General features: G+C 39.7%; 1 protein-coding gene across 1 annotated transcript in view; it reads left to right on the top strand.

The window, feature by feature from the left end:
• Positions 1–16,581, top strand: part of TTN (titin) — a gene marked incomplete at its 5' end in the record, with an annotated part of 110,854 nt that extends 94,273 nt beyond the window's left edge. Inside the window, 18 exons of the mRNA XM_009696706.1 lie at positions 9–314; positions 564–869; positions 970–1,251; positions 1,536–2,129; positions 2,227–2,514; positions 2,633–2,932; positions 3,376–3,678; positions 3,945–4,247; positions 4,366–4,950; positions 5,090–5,395; positions 5,488–5,787; positions 6,025–6,600; positions 6,693–6,998; positions 7,089–7,682; positions 7,804–13,754; positions 13,843–13,996; positions 14,888–15,181; positions 15,306–16,581. Of these exons, the coding sequence (XP_009695008.1) occupies positions 9–314; positions 564–869; positions 970–1,251; positions 1,536–2,129; positions 2,227–2,514; positions 2,633–2,932; positions 3,376–3,678; positions 3,945–4,247; positions 4,366–4,950; positions 5,090–5,395; positions 5,488–5,787; positions 6,025–6,600; positions 6,693–6,998; positions 7,089–7,682; positions 7,804–13,754; positions 13,843–13,996; positions 14,888–15,181; positions 15,306–15,604 (12,047 nt within the window). The remainder of the gene's footprint in view (positions 1–8; positions 315–563; positions 870–969; positions 1,252–1,535; positions 2,130–2,226; positions 2,515–2,632; positions 2,933–3,375; positions 3,679–3,944; positions 4,248–4,365; positions 4,951–5,089; positions 5,396–5,487; positions 5,788–6,024; positions 6,601–6,692; positions 6,999–7,088; positions 7,683–7,803; positions 13,755–13,842; positions 13,997–14,887; positions 15,182–15,305) is intronic.
• Positions 16,582–17,579: the final 998 nt, after the last annotated feature.

The following is a 17,579-nucleotide window of genomic DNA, read 5'->3' as shown; positions in this document are numbered from 1 at the left end:
AACCACAGCTATCCCAACACAGCCTGGTGCTCCTGAAGAAGTGAGTGTTGGCAAGGAACATATCATTATTCATTGGACAAAACCAGAATCAGATGGTGGCAGTGAGATTAAGGACTATCTTGTGGACAAACGTGAAAGGAAAAGTCTACGCTGGACACGAGTGAACAGAGATTACACTGTTTATGATACCAGACTGAAAGTCACTGGTCTCATGGAAGGTAGCCAGTACCAGTTCCGTGTCACTGCAGTGAATGCTGCTGGGAACAGTGAGCCTAGTGAAGCTTCACAATACATATTATGTAAAGAACCATCATGTAAGTTACCACATTTAAAACATATTTTAATATTTACTTATAATAATGGAGCATAAACCCACATTGACACTTTGATGAAGATACCCAAAACCACATATGATCTCACTGAACTAGCTAGTATTAGAATAAACTTAAAAGCAGTTACAGTTCATTTTAAATGCATTTCCTGGCAGTAGCTGTTTAGAAATTATTTTTAACTGTAAAATGTTTCCTGCACCAATGTGAAATACATTTTCTTCTTTTTCAAAGATACTCCTGCACCACCTTCAGCTCCAAGAGTTGTGGATACTACTAAGCATAGCATAAGCTTAGCATGGTCAAAGCCCACATATGACGGTGGTGCTGACATCTTAGGCTATGTTCTTGAAATGAAAGAAGAAGGCACTGAACAGTGGTATCGACCACATACAGCTGCCGCTTTGAGGAATGCTGAGTTCACCGTGACTGGTCTCAAAACAACCCAGAAATACCAATTCAGAGTTGCTGCTACAAATGTGAATGGTATGAGTGAATTTAGTGAATCATCAGCAGAAATAGAACCTGTGGAAAGAATAGGTAATTTGAAAACTTAATGTGTATTTTAAGCAATAATTATACTTTCCTTTAGAACTACTAAAAGATTAATTAATTCCATGTTTCTTACACCCTTCACCAGAAATACCTGAGCTTGAGCTTGCTGATGATCTGAAGAAGACAGTTACAGTCAGAGCTGGTGGTTCCCTGCGCCTAATGGTCTCTGTATCTGGCAGACCTGCTCCCATAATTACATGGAGCAAGCAGGGTGTTGACCTTGTAAGTCGAGCTATTATTGATACTACAGACAGCTACACTCTGCTTATTGTGGATAAAGTTAATCGGTATGATGCTGGAAAATACGTCATTGAGGCTGAAAATCAATCAGGAAAAAAATCTGCAACTATTTCTGTAAAAGTGTATGGTAAGTGCTGCTACAATCATATGTGGACATTACATCACTCAGTGCACATTGCTCAGGAATAAGAGTAATTCATTTCCAAAGGAAGATTGCAGTTTAAATAACATGAGAATGTTTGGGAAGTCAAAGAAACAATATAATCCAAAGGATAATACATAGTTTCTAAAGCTGTGCTAGTTTATAAATCAAATCCCAGCATTGTTCTTTTAGGCAGAAGCAGTCATTGACTGTAAAAGGAAAGGATCCAGAAGGAAAAAAACAACTTTTTTTTGTTTGTTTTGTTTTAGATACACCTGGTCCACCAGCTGCAGTGAGAATTAAGGAAGTATCAAAAGATTCTGTGACACTTACTTGGGATATTCCAACCATTGACGGTGGAGCCCCAGTCAACAACTATATAATTGAGAAACGTGAAGCTTCCATGAGAGCTTACAAGACTGTCACTACCAAATGCAGCAAGACATTTTATAGAGTTACTGGACTTCTAGAAGGAACTTTGTATTATTTCAGAGTACTACCAGAAAATATTTACGGCATCGGTGAAGCCTGTGAAACATCTGATGCGGTACTAGTATCTGATGTCCCCATGGTACCACAAAAACTTGAAGTGATTGACACCACTAAATCAACTGTTACTCTTGCATGGGAGAAACCACCACATGATGGTGGCAGCAGATTGACTGGCTATGTTATTGAGGCCAGCAAAGCTGGAACAGAAAGATGGTTGAAGGTAGTGACATTGAAGCCTACCATCTACGAGCATACAATTATCTCTCTCAATGAAGGTGAACAGTACTTGTTCAGGGTCAGAGCACAGAATCAGAAGGGCGTGTCAGAACCACGAGAGATTGTCACAGCAGTGACAGTACAAGACCAAAAAGGTAGGTATCTACTGTTAAAAATAAAAGGGTGAAGCTTACACGAAATGAATGTGATATAAAATAGCTATTTAAAATATCAACAACTTGCTTTTCTTAGTTCTACCAACAATTGACTTCGCTGGAATACCTCAGAAGACAATTCATGTACCTGCTGGCAAGCCCATTGAGTTAGCTATTCCAATTGAAGGACGACCACCTCCAGCTGCAACTTGGTTCTTTGCTGGTTCTAAACTAAAAGAATCAGAACGCATCAAAATGGAGACTGTTGCCAAAATGGCTAAATTAACTGTGCGTGAGACCACCATACACGACACTGGAGAGTATACACTTGAACTGAAGAACACAACTGGAACAGTTACTGATACAATAAAGGTTATAATCCTTGGTAAGAATTTATGAAAATAATTGTCCATGATCTTTCTCCATCTGAACTTTGTTACATCAGTAATATGATTCCTTTTGTCCATTTTCTTTTTTCTTATAATTTTCCTTTTTTTTCCTAGACAAACCTGGACCACCTGTTGGACCTATCCGAATTGAGGAAATTGATTCAAATTATGTAACCATTTCCTGGGAGCCCCCTGAGCTGGATGGTGGAGCTACTCTTAGTGGCTATGTGGTAGAACAGCGTGATGCTCACCGTCCTGGATGGCTGCCAGTTTCAGAGTCAGTAACCAGGACAATGTTTAAATTCACCAGACTTGTTGAAGGTGCAGAATATGTGTTCCGTGTGGCTGCTACAAACCGCTTTGGAATTGGATCTTACCTGCAGTCTGAAATTATAGAATGCAAGAGCAGAATCCGTAAGTCTTACTTTCTACCTTTAAAAATAAATATATTTAAATGAACTTATATATCCACACATAGATAAGATTTTTCTAGATTTTACTACTTCCTTTTGCCAAATAAAATGGTACATTATGATGCACAGTAGTCTTATATTTGTAGTCTTATGTTGTCCAGAGAAAAATGGCATCCATAAATCTATATAGGTATTATAGATGCACTGCACAGAACCTGGATGGTAAACTTGGATTTCCTGCTCAGGTCTACCATTAGCCTTGAAAAATTGCTTTACCTCATTACAAAAACAGGAGTATTTCACTGACCTAGGTAAAGTACTTTGATATCTGCTGATAAAAAGTTTGATGTGACATTGATATTACATTGTCATTCACAATACATTGCATATTACTAACGTGTAATATGACACTTTCTTCACTAATTCTGTGTTATGTTTTTACAGGTATTCCTGGTCCTCCTGGCACTCCAGAAGTGTTTGATATCTCTCGAGATGGCATGACATTAACTTGGTATCCTCCAGAAGATGATGGTGACTCACAGATTACTGGTTATATTGTGGAACGCAAAGAAGTTAGAGCAGATAGATGGATCCGTGTAAATAAAGTTCCAGTCACTATGACTCGTTACCGTTCCACTGGATTGGTTGAAGGATTAGAATATGAACACCGAGTCACAGCAATCAATGCCAGAGGCACTGGGAAACCCAGCCGTCCTTCCAAGTCTGCTGTCGCCAGAGATCCAATTGGTAAGTAATTTCCTACATAGATTAAGTACATGATAGCAGAAGGGAATGATACTAGTAAAATTTACTGGTTTTGCTAATTTGGAAATTTATCTGTGTGTATTAACAAATGAGATTTTTACTATCCGGAAAATATTAGTGAAAATCATTCTAAGTTTTCCTGTATAAATCCTATAGACTTAATACAGATCATATGTTGTAAGTTAGCATTTGTTACCTCTTTTAAATATACATAAAAAAGGATCTCACCTCCTCATCTCCTCTTCCAGCTCCTCCAGGCAAACCTCAGAATCCAAGAGTCACTGATACTACAAGAACATCTGTCTCCCTGGCTTGGAGTCCACCAGAAGATGAAGGTGGTTCTAAAGTTACTGGCTACTTAATTGAGATGCAGAAGGTTGATCAATTTGAATGGACCAAATGTAATACCACACCAACCAAGATTCGTGAATACACCTTGACACATCTCCCCCAGGGTGCAGAGTACAGATTCCGTGTGCTAGCCTGTAATGCTGGTGGGCCAGGAGAACCTGCTGAAGTGCCAGGAACAGTCAAAATAACAGAAATGCTTGGTAAGACATTTCAAGTCTTAAATCTCATTGAAAGTTGTCCTAAAAAAGTATTTGCCTAAAGCAGGTATGATATCATCTGTAAAACAGACATAACATGACATGTTAATTTTGTTTACAGAATATCCTGACTATGAACTTGATGAAAAATACCAGGAAGGTCTCATGGTGAGACAAGGTGGAGTTATCAGGCTTACAATACCCATTAAGGGTAAGCCCATCCCAATATGCAAATGGACAAAAGAAGGACATGACATCAGCAAGAGGGCCATGATTGCGACTTCTGACACTCATACAGAACTTGTGATCAAAGATGCAGAAAGAGAAGATTCAGGCACCTATGATTTGGTACTTGAAAACAAGTGTGGCAAAAAAGCTGTGTATATTAAAGTCAGAGTGATTGGCATTCCAAATCCACCAGAAGGGCCACTTGAGTATGATGATATACAAGCTCGTTCTGTCAGAGTAAGCTGGAGACCTCCTACAGATGATGGTGGTGCAGACATCCTAGGTTATATTGTTGAGAGACGAGAAGTACCGAAGACTGCCTGGTACACTGTTGACTCTAGAGTGAAAGGGACATCCTTAGTGGTCAAAGGGCTCAAAGAAAATGTGGAATATCACTTCCGTGTTTCTGCTGAAAACCATTTTGGTATTAGCAAATCTCTCAAATCTGAAGAACCAGCAGTACCAAAGACACCTCTAAGTAAGTCCCCTTTTAGATTTTTTGAAAAAATATTTTTTAATTACTACATTATGGTTCTAAAAGTGCAATAGTATATGCAAATGTTTTAATGCTATGCCACTATTATTTGTATTATCTTTGTTATTATAATTATTAAAAGATCCTCCAGAGCCTCCAAACAACCCACCTGAAGTGCTTGATGTTACAAAGAGTTCTGTCAACTTGTCCTGGTCCAGACCTAAAGATGACGGTGGTTCTCGTGTAACTGGCTACTACATTGAACGTAAAGAGACATCTACAGAAAAATGGGTCCGGCATAATAAGACACAGATTACCACTACAATGTACACAGTCACAGGACTTGTTCCAGATGCTGAATATCAATTCCGTATCATTGCTCAAAATGACATTGGAGAAAGTGAAGCAAGTCCTGCTTCTGAACCAGTTGTATGCAAGGATCCATTTGGTAAGAGAATGTTTGCATTAACAGATCTTCTGAAGAGCAACTTAGTGACATTTAGAGAGGAATTTATTTTCTGTATCTATTTTAATTTTCAGACAAACCAAGCCAACCTGGAGAAATTGAGATCACTTCTATATTTAAGGACAGTATTACATTAGAATGGGAACGACCTGAAAGTGATGGTGGCAAAGAAATCCTTGGCTATTGGGTTGAATATCGCCAGTCTGGAGAAAGTACTTGGAAAAAATGCAATAAAGAACGCATCAAGGACAGGCAGTTTACAGTAGGAGGTTTACTAGAGGCTACAGAATACGAGTTCCGTGTTTTTGCAGAAAATCAGACTGGCCTCAGCAGACCTCGAAGGACTGCTATGGCAGTGAAAACTAAATTAACATGTAAGCAAAAATATATTGTCATATTTGCTGTTATATTTTTGTGATTTGCTGTGTCATAAACAATGGTGCTGCACCTAACATGCTGCCTATTTGTTTTACATGTCATTTGCCAACATGACTGTCCTAAAGCACAGTCTTTCAAGTATAATATGAACAAGTACAAATGAAAATTAGTTTCCAGTAAGAAAGGAAAATTTTATAGTAATCTTCATTATTTTTTAATTTTCTTTGTCATAGCTGGAGAAGCACCTGTCATAAAAAAAGAAATGCAGGATGCTACAACTAAACTGGGTGAAGCAGCTCAGCTGACATGCCAGATTGTTGGGAGACCTTTGCCTGATATTAAATGGTACCGCTTTGGCAAAGAACTGGTGCAAAGCCGAAAATACAAAATGTCATCTGATGGACGCAATCATACACTGACAGTAATAACAGACGAACAGGAGGATGAAGGTCTCTACACCTGTATGGCTACCAATGATGTTGGAGAAATTGAAACTAGTGGCAAGCTATTATTGCAGGCTCCTCCTCAGTTCCACCCTGGCTTCCCACTGAAAGAGAAATACCATGCAGGCGCAGGTGGCACCCTCCGCCTTCACGTTGTGTATATCGGCCGACCAGTACCAGCAATAACTTGGTTCTACGGCAACAAACCTTTGAGAGGATCGGAAACAGTTACTATTGAGAACACAGAGCATTATACTCATCTTGCTATTAAGAATGTCCAGCACAAGACTCATGCTGGGAAGTACAAAGTGCAACTCAGTAACACATTTGGAACAGTTGACACTGTACTTAATGTGGAAATACAAGGTAATTAATTGTATTTTCAGTATTTTTGTGGAATATTTTCTCAAATATTTATTGGCAAAAGAACTGAAAATATCATGCTTTTTCTTTTACAGATAAGCCAGATAAACCAGTAGGGCCAATTGTTATAGAGTCTATACTGAAGAATTCTGTGGTGATAAGCTGGAAACCACCAAAGGATGATGGAGGTGCTATGATAACTAATTACATCATAGAAAAACGTGAAGCCAAGGAAGGAGCAGAATGGCAACTTGTATCTTCAAGCATTTCAGGCACAACCTGTAGAATTGTTAACTTAACTGAAAATGCAGGCTATTATTTCCGTGTTTCTGCTCAGAATACATATGGCATTAGTGAAGCACTGGAGGTTTCATCAGTTGTTGTTATGAAGCCTCCATTTGGTAAGTGGACAACGAAATATCAATTTCTGTATCCCCTGTAATTACTAAGGCAAGTTCACTTCAGCTTTTGAACTTTTTTATTCTTTACAGAAAAACCAGGACAACCTGGTCAGCCAGTAGCAAGTGCTGTCACAAAAGATTCTTGTGTTGTCTCATGGAAGCCACCTGCAAGTGATGGCGGTGCAAAGATTAGAACTTACTATCTTGAGAAGCGTGAGAAAAAACAAAACAAGTGGATTTCTGTAACAACAGATGAAATTCGTGAAACGGTCTATTCTGTGAAAGATCTTATTGAAGGTCTTGAATATGAGTTCCGTGTAAAATGTGAAAATCTTGGTGGTGAAAGTGAGTGGAGTGAGGTATCACAACCAGTCATTCCAAAATCTGATGTACCAATTCAAGCTCCACATTTCAAGGAAGAACTAAGGAATCTGAATGTGAAATTTCAAGCTAATGCCACCTTTGTCTGCAAAGTCACTGGTCATCCTAAACCAATCGTCAAGTGGTACAGACAGGGCAAAGAAATCATGCCAGATGGTGAAAAGATCAAGATACAGGAATTCAAGGGTGGATATCACCAGCTGGTCATCACAAATGTAACAGATGATGATGCCACAGTATATCAAGTTAGAGCTACCAACCAAGGAGGATCTGTGTCTGGCACTGCCTCTTTGGATGTTGAAGGTGAATGAAGGGTCTTGATTCCTAAGACAAATTCTTTTTAAGCTTTGAATATTCAGACTATTTGTGCTCTTCTCATGTGCTTTTGCTCATGTGTTGTTTTCTTCTTCTCTTTCTATTCCAGTTCCTGCAAAGATTCACTTGCCCAAAAACCTGGAAGGCATGGGAGCTGTTCATGCCCTCCGAGGGGAAGTAGTGAGCATCAAGATTCCATTCAGCGGCAAGCCTCACCCTGTGATCACATGGCAGAAGGGACAAGACCTCATCGATACTAATGGACACTACCAAGTCATTGTTACACGATCATTCACATCTCTTGTTTTCCCAAATGGTGTTGACAGAAAAGATGCAGGGTTTTACATTGTTTGTGCCAAAAACAGATTCGGAATCGATCAAAAAACAGTTGAATTAGATGTGGCTGATGTGCCTGATCCACCAAGAGGTCTGAAGGTAACTGACATTTCAAGGGATTCAGTCAACTTAACCTGGAATGAACCAGCTACTGATGGTGGAAGCAGAATCATAAACTACATTATTGAGAAACGTGCTACAACAGCAGAGCGATGGATTCGTGTTGCACAAGCTCGTGATACACGATACACAGTGGTGAACCTGTTTGGCAAGACCAGCTACCAGTTCCGCGTAATTGCAGAAAACAAGTTCGGCCAAAGCCAGCCTTCTGAACCCACTGATCCAATTATAACAAAGGAAGATAAGACCAGAGTAATGAACTACGATGAAGAAGTTGATGAGACCAGAGAAGTCACCACAGTTAAAGCAGCTCACTATTCTACAAAGGAACTCTATGACAAATATATGATTGCAGAAGAGCTTGGACGTGGGCAGTTTGGCATTGCACATCGTTGTATTGAGGCAGTTTCAAAAAAGACTTACCTGGCTAAATTTGTCAAAGTAAAGGGTGCTGACCAAGTTTTGGTAAAGAAAGAAATTTCCATTCTAAACATTGCTAGGCATCGAAATATCCTGTATCTTCATGAATCATTTGAGAGCCTAGAAGAATTGGTCATGATCTTTGAATTCATTTCTGGAGTTGACATCTTTGAAAGAATGAGCACAGCTTCATTTGAACTTAATGAAAGAGAAATAGTAAGTTATGTACGCCAGGTCTGCGATGCACTAGAATTTTTACATCGCCACAGCATTGGACATTTTGATATTAAACCAGACAATATTATTTACTTCACAAGAAGAAGCTCTGTAGTTAAAATTGTTGAATTTGGTCAGGCCAGACAATTAAAGCCTGGAGACAGCTTTAGACTCCAGTTCACTTCTCCTGAATATTATGCGCCTGAAGTACACCATCATGATTTGGTCAGCACAGCTACTGACATGTGGTCAGTTGGTGCTCTAACATATATACTTCTCAGTGGCATTAATCCTTTCATTGCTGAAACAAACCAACAAGTTATTGAAAATATTCTAAATGCTGAATACAACTTTGATGATGAAGCATTCAAAGACATAAGCATTGAGGCCATGGACTTCATTGATCGCCTACTAGTAAAGGAAAGAAAAGCTCGGATGACAGCTGCTGAAGCGCTCAACCATGTGTGGCTAAAACAGCAGAGAGAAAAGACCAGCACTAAAGTCATCAAGACCTTGAGGCACCGGCGTTACTACCAAACTCTAGTAAAGAAGGAGTGGAACACAGTTGTGTCAGCAGCTCGCATTTCCTGTGGAGGTGCGATTAGATCTCAAAAAGGCATAACGGTGGCTAAAGTTAAAGTTGCACCAATAGACATTGGTCCCATTGCTGGGCAGATAAAGCATACTGTTACAGAAGAAGGAGGGCATGCCAAATATGTATGTAGGATTGAAAACTATGATCAGTCTACACAAGTCACATGGTACTTTGGTATGAGGCAATTAGAAAGCAATGAGAAATACGAAATCAAATACGAAGAAGGTGTGGCAACCATGTATGTCAAAGATGTTTCTAAATCCGATGATGGTACCTACAGATGCAAGGTAGTAAATGACTATGGTGAAGACAGCTCTTATGCAGAACTTTTTGTTAAAGGTGTGAGAGAAATTTCTGAACACTACAGACGCAGAACTGTCAGGAAAGTGAAACGACGGGTTGATACTATGAGACTATTAGAGCGTCCACCAGAATTTACTCTGCCTTTGTATAACCGCACTGCATACATCGGAGAAAATGTCAGGTTCGGAGTAACTATAACAGTTCACCCAGAACCTCGTGTAACCTGGTTCAAATCAGGCCAGAAAATCAAACCTGGTGATGATGACAGGAAGTATACTTTTGAATCAGACAAGGGTCTTTATCAACTCATCATCAATAATGTCACTGAAGAGGATGATGCTGAATACAGTATTGTGGCACGCAATAAATATGGCGAAGACAGCTGCAAAGCCAAGCTGACTGTGATTCCACATCCACCTCCAGCAGATGCCACACTAAGGCCAATGTTTAAAAGACTGCTGGCAAATGCTGAATGTCAAGAAGGCCAAAATGTCAGTTTTGAGATCAGGGTATCTGGTGTACCAAAACCAACTCTGAAATGGGAGAAAGATGGTCAACCTCTATCCTTTGGTCCTAACTTTGATATAATTCATGAAGGTTTAGATTATTATGCTTTGCATATCAGAGATACTTTACCAGAAGACAGTGGTTATTACAGAGTTACTGCTACAAACAGTGCTGGATCTACAAGCTGTCAGGCTTATCTAAAAGTTGAACGTTTGAAATATGTCAAGCGTGAGTACACAACTGAAGAAGAGCGGGAGAAGCATGTACAGAGGCAAATTGACAAGACCTTACGAATGGCAGAAATCCTTTCTGGGGCTGAAGCTGTTCCACTGACACAAACTGCACAAGAGGCTCTCAGAGAAGCTGCTATCTTATATAAACCAGCTGTTAGCACAAAGACTGTCAAAGGTGAATATGAAATTAAGAAAGAAGAAAAGAAGGAAGAAAGAAGACTTCGTATGCCATACGAGGTCCCAGAGCCTCGCAAGCATGTGCGCACTGCTCTTGAGGAAGATCAAAACATTAAACACTTTGTGCCTCTGTCAGACATGAAGTGGTACAAGAGGCTGCGAGACCAGTACGAAATGCCAGGAAAACTTGAGAGAACTGTTCAGAAACGCCAGAAACGCATACGTCTTTCCAGGTGGGAGCAATTTTACGTGATGCCGCTGCCACGCATTTCTGATCAGTATAAGCCTAAATGGCGCATACCAAAGCTAACACAAGACGATCTTGAAATCGTGAGACCAGCACGTCGGCGTACCCCATCTCCAGACTATGAATACTACTATAGACCAAGAAGGCGATCGCTTGGTGACTTGTCTGATGAGGAGTTACTCCTGCCTGTTGATGACTATTTAGCCATGAAGAGAACTGAAGAGGAAAGGCTGCGCCTTGAAGAAGAGCTGGAGTTAGGCTTTTCTGCTTCCCCACCAAGTAGAAGCCCCCCACGCTTTGAACTGTCTGCCCTTCGGTATTCTACTGCAGCAGCACAGGTCAGTTCAGAGGAAGAAAGAAAAAGAGAGCTGAGGTATTCAAGCTATCATATCCCAACTAAAGCTGAGACCAGTGCAAGCTATGCAGAGCTTCGTCAACGCCATGACAGGGCTGCCTACAGACCACCTAAACAAAAGCAAAGAATAATGGATGAAAGAGAGGATGAAGAATTGCTCCGTCCTGTTGGCACGGCTCAGCGACTCTCTGAATACAGAAGTGAGCTCGAATATATGGCAGAGGAGGAAAAGAGTAGACTCAGGAGAAGGAGGGGCAGAGAAATAACTGAGATCACATCAGAAGGAGAAGAAGAAGAAATAGAAATGGTGCAACATGTTCACAGGGAATTTTCACCTCCCTCTAGATTACTAAGGAGAAGAAGATCTCTTTCTCCAACTTACATTGAATTGATGCGTCCTGTCTCTGAATTAATTAGACCTCGCTCACGGCCTCCTGAAGAAAGTGAGAGAAGATCCCCAACACCAGAGAGAACTCGACCTCGCTCACCTAGCCCAGTTTCTAGTGAAAGATCGCTGTCTCGGTTTGAGAGGATGGCAAGATTTGATATATTTTCTAGATATGAGTCCATGAAATCTGCTTTGAAAACTCAGAAAACTATGGAAAGGAAGTATGAAGTTCTGACTCAGCAGCCTTTCACCCTCGACCATGCTCCTCGCATTACCCTGAGAATGCGCTCACACCGGGTACCATGTGGCCATAATACCAGGTTCATTCTAAATGTCCAGTCAAAACCAACTGCTGAAGTGAAGTGGTACCATAATGGTATTGAGCTCCAGGAGAGCAGTAAGATACATTTTACTAATACCAGTGGTGTATTAACTCTGGAGATTCTCGACTGCCACATTGATGACAGCGGAACATATCGGGCTGTATGCACAAACTACAAAGGGGAATGCTCTGATTATGCAACACTAGATGTTACCGGAGGAGATTACACTACATACTCTTCCCAGCGGAGAGATGAAGAAGTACCAAGGTCAATTTTACCTGACTTGACAAAAACAGAGGCATATTCAGTCTCCTCATTTAAGAAAGCATCTGCTACAGAAGCAAGTTCCTCAGTAAGAGAGATCAAATCAGAAATGTCAGCAACAAGAGAATCACTTTTATCATATGAACACTATGCTGCTTCTGAAGAAAAAGTCACTGCAGCTGAAGAAAAATCATTGGAAGAAAGGACTGTACACAAGGCATTTAAAAGCACTCTACCGGCAACAATCCTTACAAAGCCACGGTCAATCACAGTTTCTGAAGGGGAGACTGCAAGATTTTCCTGTGACGTTGATGGTGAACCAGCACCAACAATAACATGGTTCCGTGCAGGTCAACCCATTGTTTCTTCAAGGCGCTTCCAAGTAACACGAACACAGTACAAGTCTACCTTTGAAATTCCTTCGGTCCAGATGTCAGATGAAGGAAGTTACACTGTTGTGGTGGAAAACTCTGAAGGAAGACAAGAAGCGCATTTTACTTTGACCATTCAAAGAACAAGAATTCCTGAAAAAACAATTACATCACCACCAACAATCAAATCTCCTGAGCCTCGTGTAAAGTCTCCAGAGCCAGTTACGTCTCCTAAACAAGTGAAATCTCCTGAACCCATTAGCAGCCCCCCAAAAGCAAAGTCACCACCTGGAGACAAAACAGTACCAGCAGAGAAAGTACAATTACCAACTGCTTCTCCACCAAAGATAAAACAGCATCTGAAAGCAGAAACTCTTGGAGATAAGGTAAAGTTATCCTGTGCAGTTGAAAGCAGCATTTTAAGTGTCAGAGAAGTGGCTTGGTATAAGGATGGCAAAAAACTGAAAGAAGATCATCATTTCAAGTTTCATTATGCAGCAGATGGCACCTATGAGCTCAAAATCCATGAGCTCGTGGAATCTGATAAAGGAGAATACACCTGTGAAATCATTGGGGAAGGAGGTGTTTCAAAAACTAACTTCCAGTTTACTGGCCAAGTATTTAAAAATATCCATTCCCAGGTAAGAGGTGTATCTGAAACTCGTAAGTCAGTTCAGAAAGAAGATGAGGTGCTTACAGTTTCTACCCAGAAGAAATCAGTAGTGGCAACTGAAGAAAAAGCAGCAGTTCAAGAAGTCATTAAAAAGTCAATTGTTACTGAAGACGTCAAACAATTGAAAGCAGAAATTAAAGCTTCTTCAACTGAAATGACAGTGTCCGAAGGGCAGAAAGTGACATTGAAAGCCAGCATTCCTGGTGCCTCTGAAGTAAAATGGGTGCTGAATGGAATGGAGCTGAGAAATTCAGATGATTACAGATATGGTGTTTCTGGAAGTGATCACACACTAACTATCAAAAAGGCTAGTAATAAAGATGAAGGTATACTCACCTGTGAGGGTAAAACTGATGAAGGCATTATTAAATGCCAGTATGTTCTGACCTTTTCTAAAGAGCGCTCCAACGAACCAGCATTTATCATGCAGCCTAAGTCTCAAAATGTCAATGAAGGACAAGATGTATTGTTCACCTGTGAAGTTTCTGGGGATCCTTCTCCTGAAATTGAATGGTTTAAGAATAATCAACCTGTAAGTATTTATTTAATATATTTACTTGAAAAATTAGAATTATTCATAAAACCGATCTTAATGAAATCATTTTTTTTCCCCTCCTCAGATTGCTGTTTCATCGCACATCAGAGTAACACGCTCTAAAAACATATATTCTCTTGAGATTCAAAATGCAGCAGTGAGTGACACTGGAAAATACACGGTGAAAGCAAAAAACTACCACGGGCAGTGCTCTGCTACAGCATCTTTGACTGTACTACGTAAGTTTGTTCTCCAGGTCTTGTGTTCAGACTAATCACAACTTGTCTACTAAAATGATTTATGATAAAAGCCACTGGTAATACTGATTTAGTATTTTAACAAGTTCCTATTTCTTTTGTGTATTATATACACAGAACTAAAACACCATTAGAAATTCTTATAATACCCTTACACCAATAGATGCATGTTAACAGAAGGCTATGAGCATTCCTTCGAGGATGACTGTGTTAAGACCTTGGTGCTGGCAATTATTCTTTCCTCATTTACTAGCAGAATCTGTTCCAATAAAACAAAGTAATTCCACAGTTAAAAATTTTTATGGTAACTTAGCCATAACTGAACTGGGTTTAGTATTCTTTTGACTGTACCATATCCCAGATCCTAGCATCAAGGGGTTGCTATGATTTGCTCGTATGACTGTGCTTGGGTTTAAAGGAAAGCTGCAGTGATTGAGCTTGATTGAGCTTTTCTGTTGCCTTTTATAGCTACAGAACAATGCAGTGAAATACAGACTTTCCTAGACCATGCCTGTAAGAACTTGAAAATGTTTCACAACTTCTACAAACAGAAACTGAACACACACAATTTCTCAATGTCTAATTCTAGTAATGGTTCTAATAGGAAACGCTGTGCGATTACCTCTTTCTTCTTAAGTATGTTTATCCTTCAGGCTCATACATACTAGTAACAGTTCCATTTCCTACTTGTTTCATTCGTAAATTACTGTTTGTGATTTGGACACCTTGAATCAAATGATTGTAAACAATTTTATACTCCACTGCAGTTTTCCATTGAAAGCAAACAACTATGCTGTCTCTTACTTTCTGCATGACTTTGTTCGTTAATGTGACATTATTGGTTTTTCCTTCTATGTTTGTGATGCTCCTCAGCTCTAATTGAAGAACCTCCAAAAGAGGTAGTATTGAAGACAAGTGGCGACGCAAGCATGCACGAAAGTTTTTCTTCTCAGTCCTTTCAAATGGCTTCTTCTAAACAAGAGGCTTCATTCAGCAGCTTCAGCAGTAGCAGCATGACTGAAATGAAATTTGCAAGCATGTCTGCCAAAAGCATGTCCTCCATGAAAGAATCCTTTGTAGAGATGAGTTCCAGCAGTATTATGGGGAAATCTAGTATGGCTCAACTGGAGAGTTCAACTAGTAAAATGCTTAAATCAGGTCTGAGAGGTGAGCAATCCAATTACTGGTAGAGTTAGTGCTTCAAATATCCTGAAGTAGTCCTCAGAGTAAACCTGCTGCATGGCTTAGTGGAAACAGATTAACCTGGTATTTCTTCTCCTGTTTTGTAAAGGAGTACCACCCAAAATTGAAGCTCTCCCATCTGATATCAGCATTGACGAAGGAAAAGTTCTCACACTATCTTGTGCCTTTTCGGGTGAACCTGCTCCTGAAATAACATGGTACTGCAGAGGGAGAAAAATTACCAGTCAGGACCAGCAAGGCAGATTCCACATTGAAACCAGGGAAGATCTAACCACCCTGATCATCATGGATGTCCAGAAGAACGACAGTGGACTTTATACCCTGAATTTAGGAAATGATTTTGGTACAGATTCTGCCACTGTGAATATTAATATTCGATCAATTTAGAGCGCTTGATCTGTATTATTTACACTTGTCTTTTTACAAGTGATTCATATATGGACTGAAATATCTGATCTGTAAATATAAAAAATATTTTTGTACCTACCTGAATGAGACAAAGTCCAGAGCTATACATTATGACTTATAGTCATTATTGACGTAAGAATTTTAAACACTTTTTTCACTGACATGTACATACTGTATATAGCCGAAGTTAACGGTTATGAAGTTTTGTACCATTTATTTTATGACATTTTGAAACGTAACTTTTGGAACTAACAGTTGGTAGGAGAGTTTCCTAGCAAACGACCACCCTGCTCAACATTTAACTAATTTTTGCGCCTCAACTCATTGTTGATGTCTAAGAACGCCTCAACAGGTAGAGAGACTCCCTGTTGAAGATTACCTACACCTAAGAGATGATACTGTGCATAGTATTTTATACATGCACGAATATTTATGTTGAATCAGAAATGTAAGGCATTGGTGATGTCTGCAATTACCCTCCTGTAAGCATTGCTTTAATGTTTTACATTGGATCTGATTATGTCATAATTTCCATACCTGACTGACAATTTTTGGACAAAGTGCAAGCGGCCAGTACTTTGTTCACCCACTGTCTGCGTACTGTTTCTGACATACTGACTGCCTAAATAGCTTTAAAAAAGTAACATCACCTGGCCATCCCCTTAATCAACAAAGCTTATTTAGGTACTCAAGTGCAGCAGCAGTACCCCCTCTCGGAGGTTCATAGGGTGCAGTGTTTGAGTTTGTGTGGTAGTATTAGACATCCAGTAGTCACTTCTGGGCAACTAAGCAATGAACCACAGTTTGAAAACAAACTGTTGTTACAACATCAAATACCGCCCTGCACTTCAATTTGCTTTAGTTCTCCTAATGTAGTAATAAATCTTGTTAGCTTTTGAACCTCCTTGAGATAGATTTGTTCATTTGAAATAAAGCATGCTTTCTGCACCATAAAATCTGTGACTCCTTGTTATTTATTTATTATGCTCTGTTTTTACAGTTTCTGTATTACACTTCAGAAGAAAAGTTGCTGAAAGAAAAGACTAGGAAGAAATGCAATTCTCCAATGTAAACCGGGTAGCTAACTGTTGAAATCCACCCATCTATCAGAAACAGACTGGCCAACAGAAAGTCAACCTTAAAAAAAGTTAGACTTCAAAAAAAAAAGCTTTCTTCATAGATTCTTCATTGACAAAGGATAAATTCTAGCACTTGCCTAAGCATAACACTATTCTTATTATCCTTCTGTTAAGTGAATTTCCAGGCCTTCCACTACACCCTATATGGATAAATTGCTAATCCCTCTTAATAGCTGGTCTCTGCTGAAACTGGTTAAAAAACTGCCTCCAGTAAACCCAGCTATTGCCTCCTTTTCTTTGGCAGCTGCAACTAGTATAGACTAGTTGACCCTCGTTGCCTGGACCTACAAGTTCTCACCTCCCATGGGTGATTAAGGGCCCATGTTCCATCAGTCCTTCATCCCTAACGTCAGCTGACATACTTAGAGGAGCAAAGCCTGTCTTCACATTCCTGGGGAGGAATCACAAATCCCATGCAGGTAGGTCACAATTTTGGTTATCTATGAGAAAAGAGTACCAAGGTCAAAGGAGCAAGTCCACTTCCAGAATTCATTCTGGTCAGCAGAAAAAGCTTGAGAGTAAATACACTCACAGCAATGCAACACTGCTTCAGGGGCTGTAAAAGTCTCTTAGGTCAAGTTGAGCAGGAGCATCACTATGATTCCCAGCATACTACTACTACTAAAAAACACCAACTCATCAGTAGTAGTAAAGCAGGTAGTATGTTTAAAAACCTATTCCAAAAAGACTCACTATAGAATCAGACCTTTTTGATTTCCTATAAATCTATATACTATCAACAATTAGCTATCCAAATGATGCAGGAAAGCTAATAAATGGGGATGTAACAAGGACTAAAGTAAAAATAAGGATTT

The sequence above is a fragment of the Cariama cristata genome, unplaced genomic scaffold, assembly GCF_000690535.1.
Source record: "Cariama cristata isolate BGI_N322 unplaced genomic scaffold, ASM69053v1 scaffold29373, whole genome shotgun sequence".
NCBI classification, from domain to species: Eukaryota; Metazoa; Chordata; class Aves; order Cariamiformes; family Cariamidae; genus Cariama; species Cariama cristata.
Note: the sequence above shows the minus strand (reverse complement) of the source record. Positions and strands in the feature narration are given on the sequence as shown.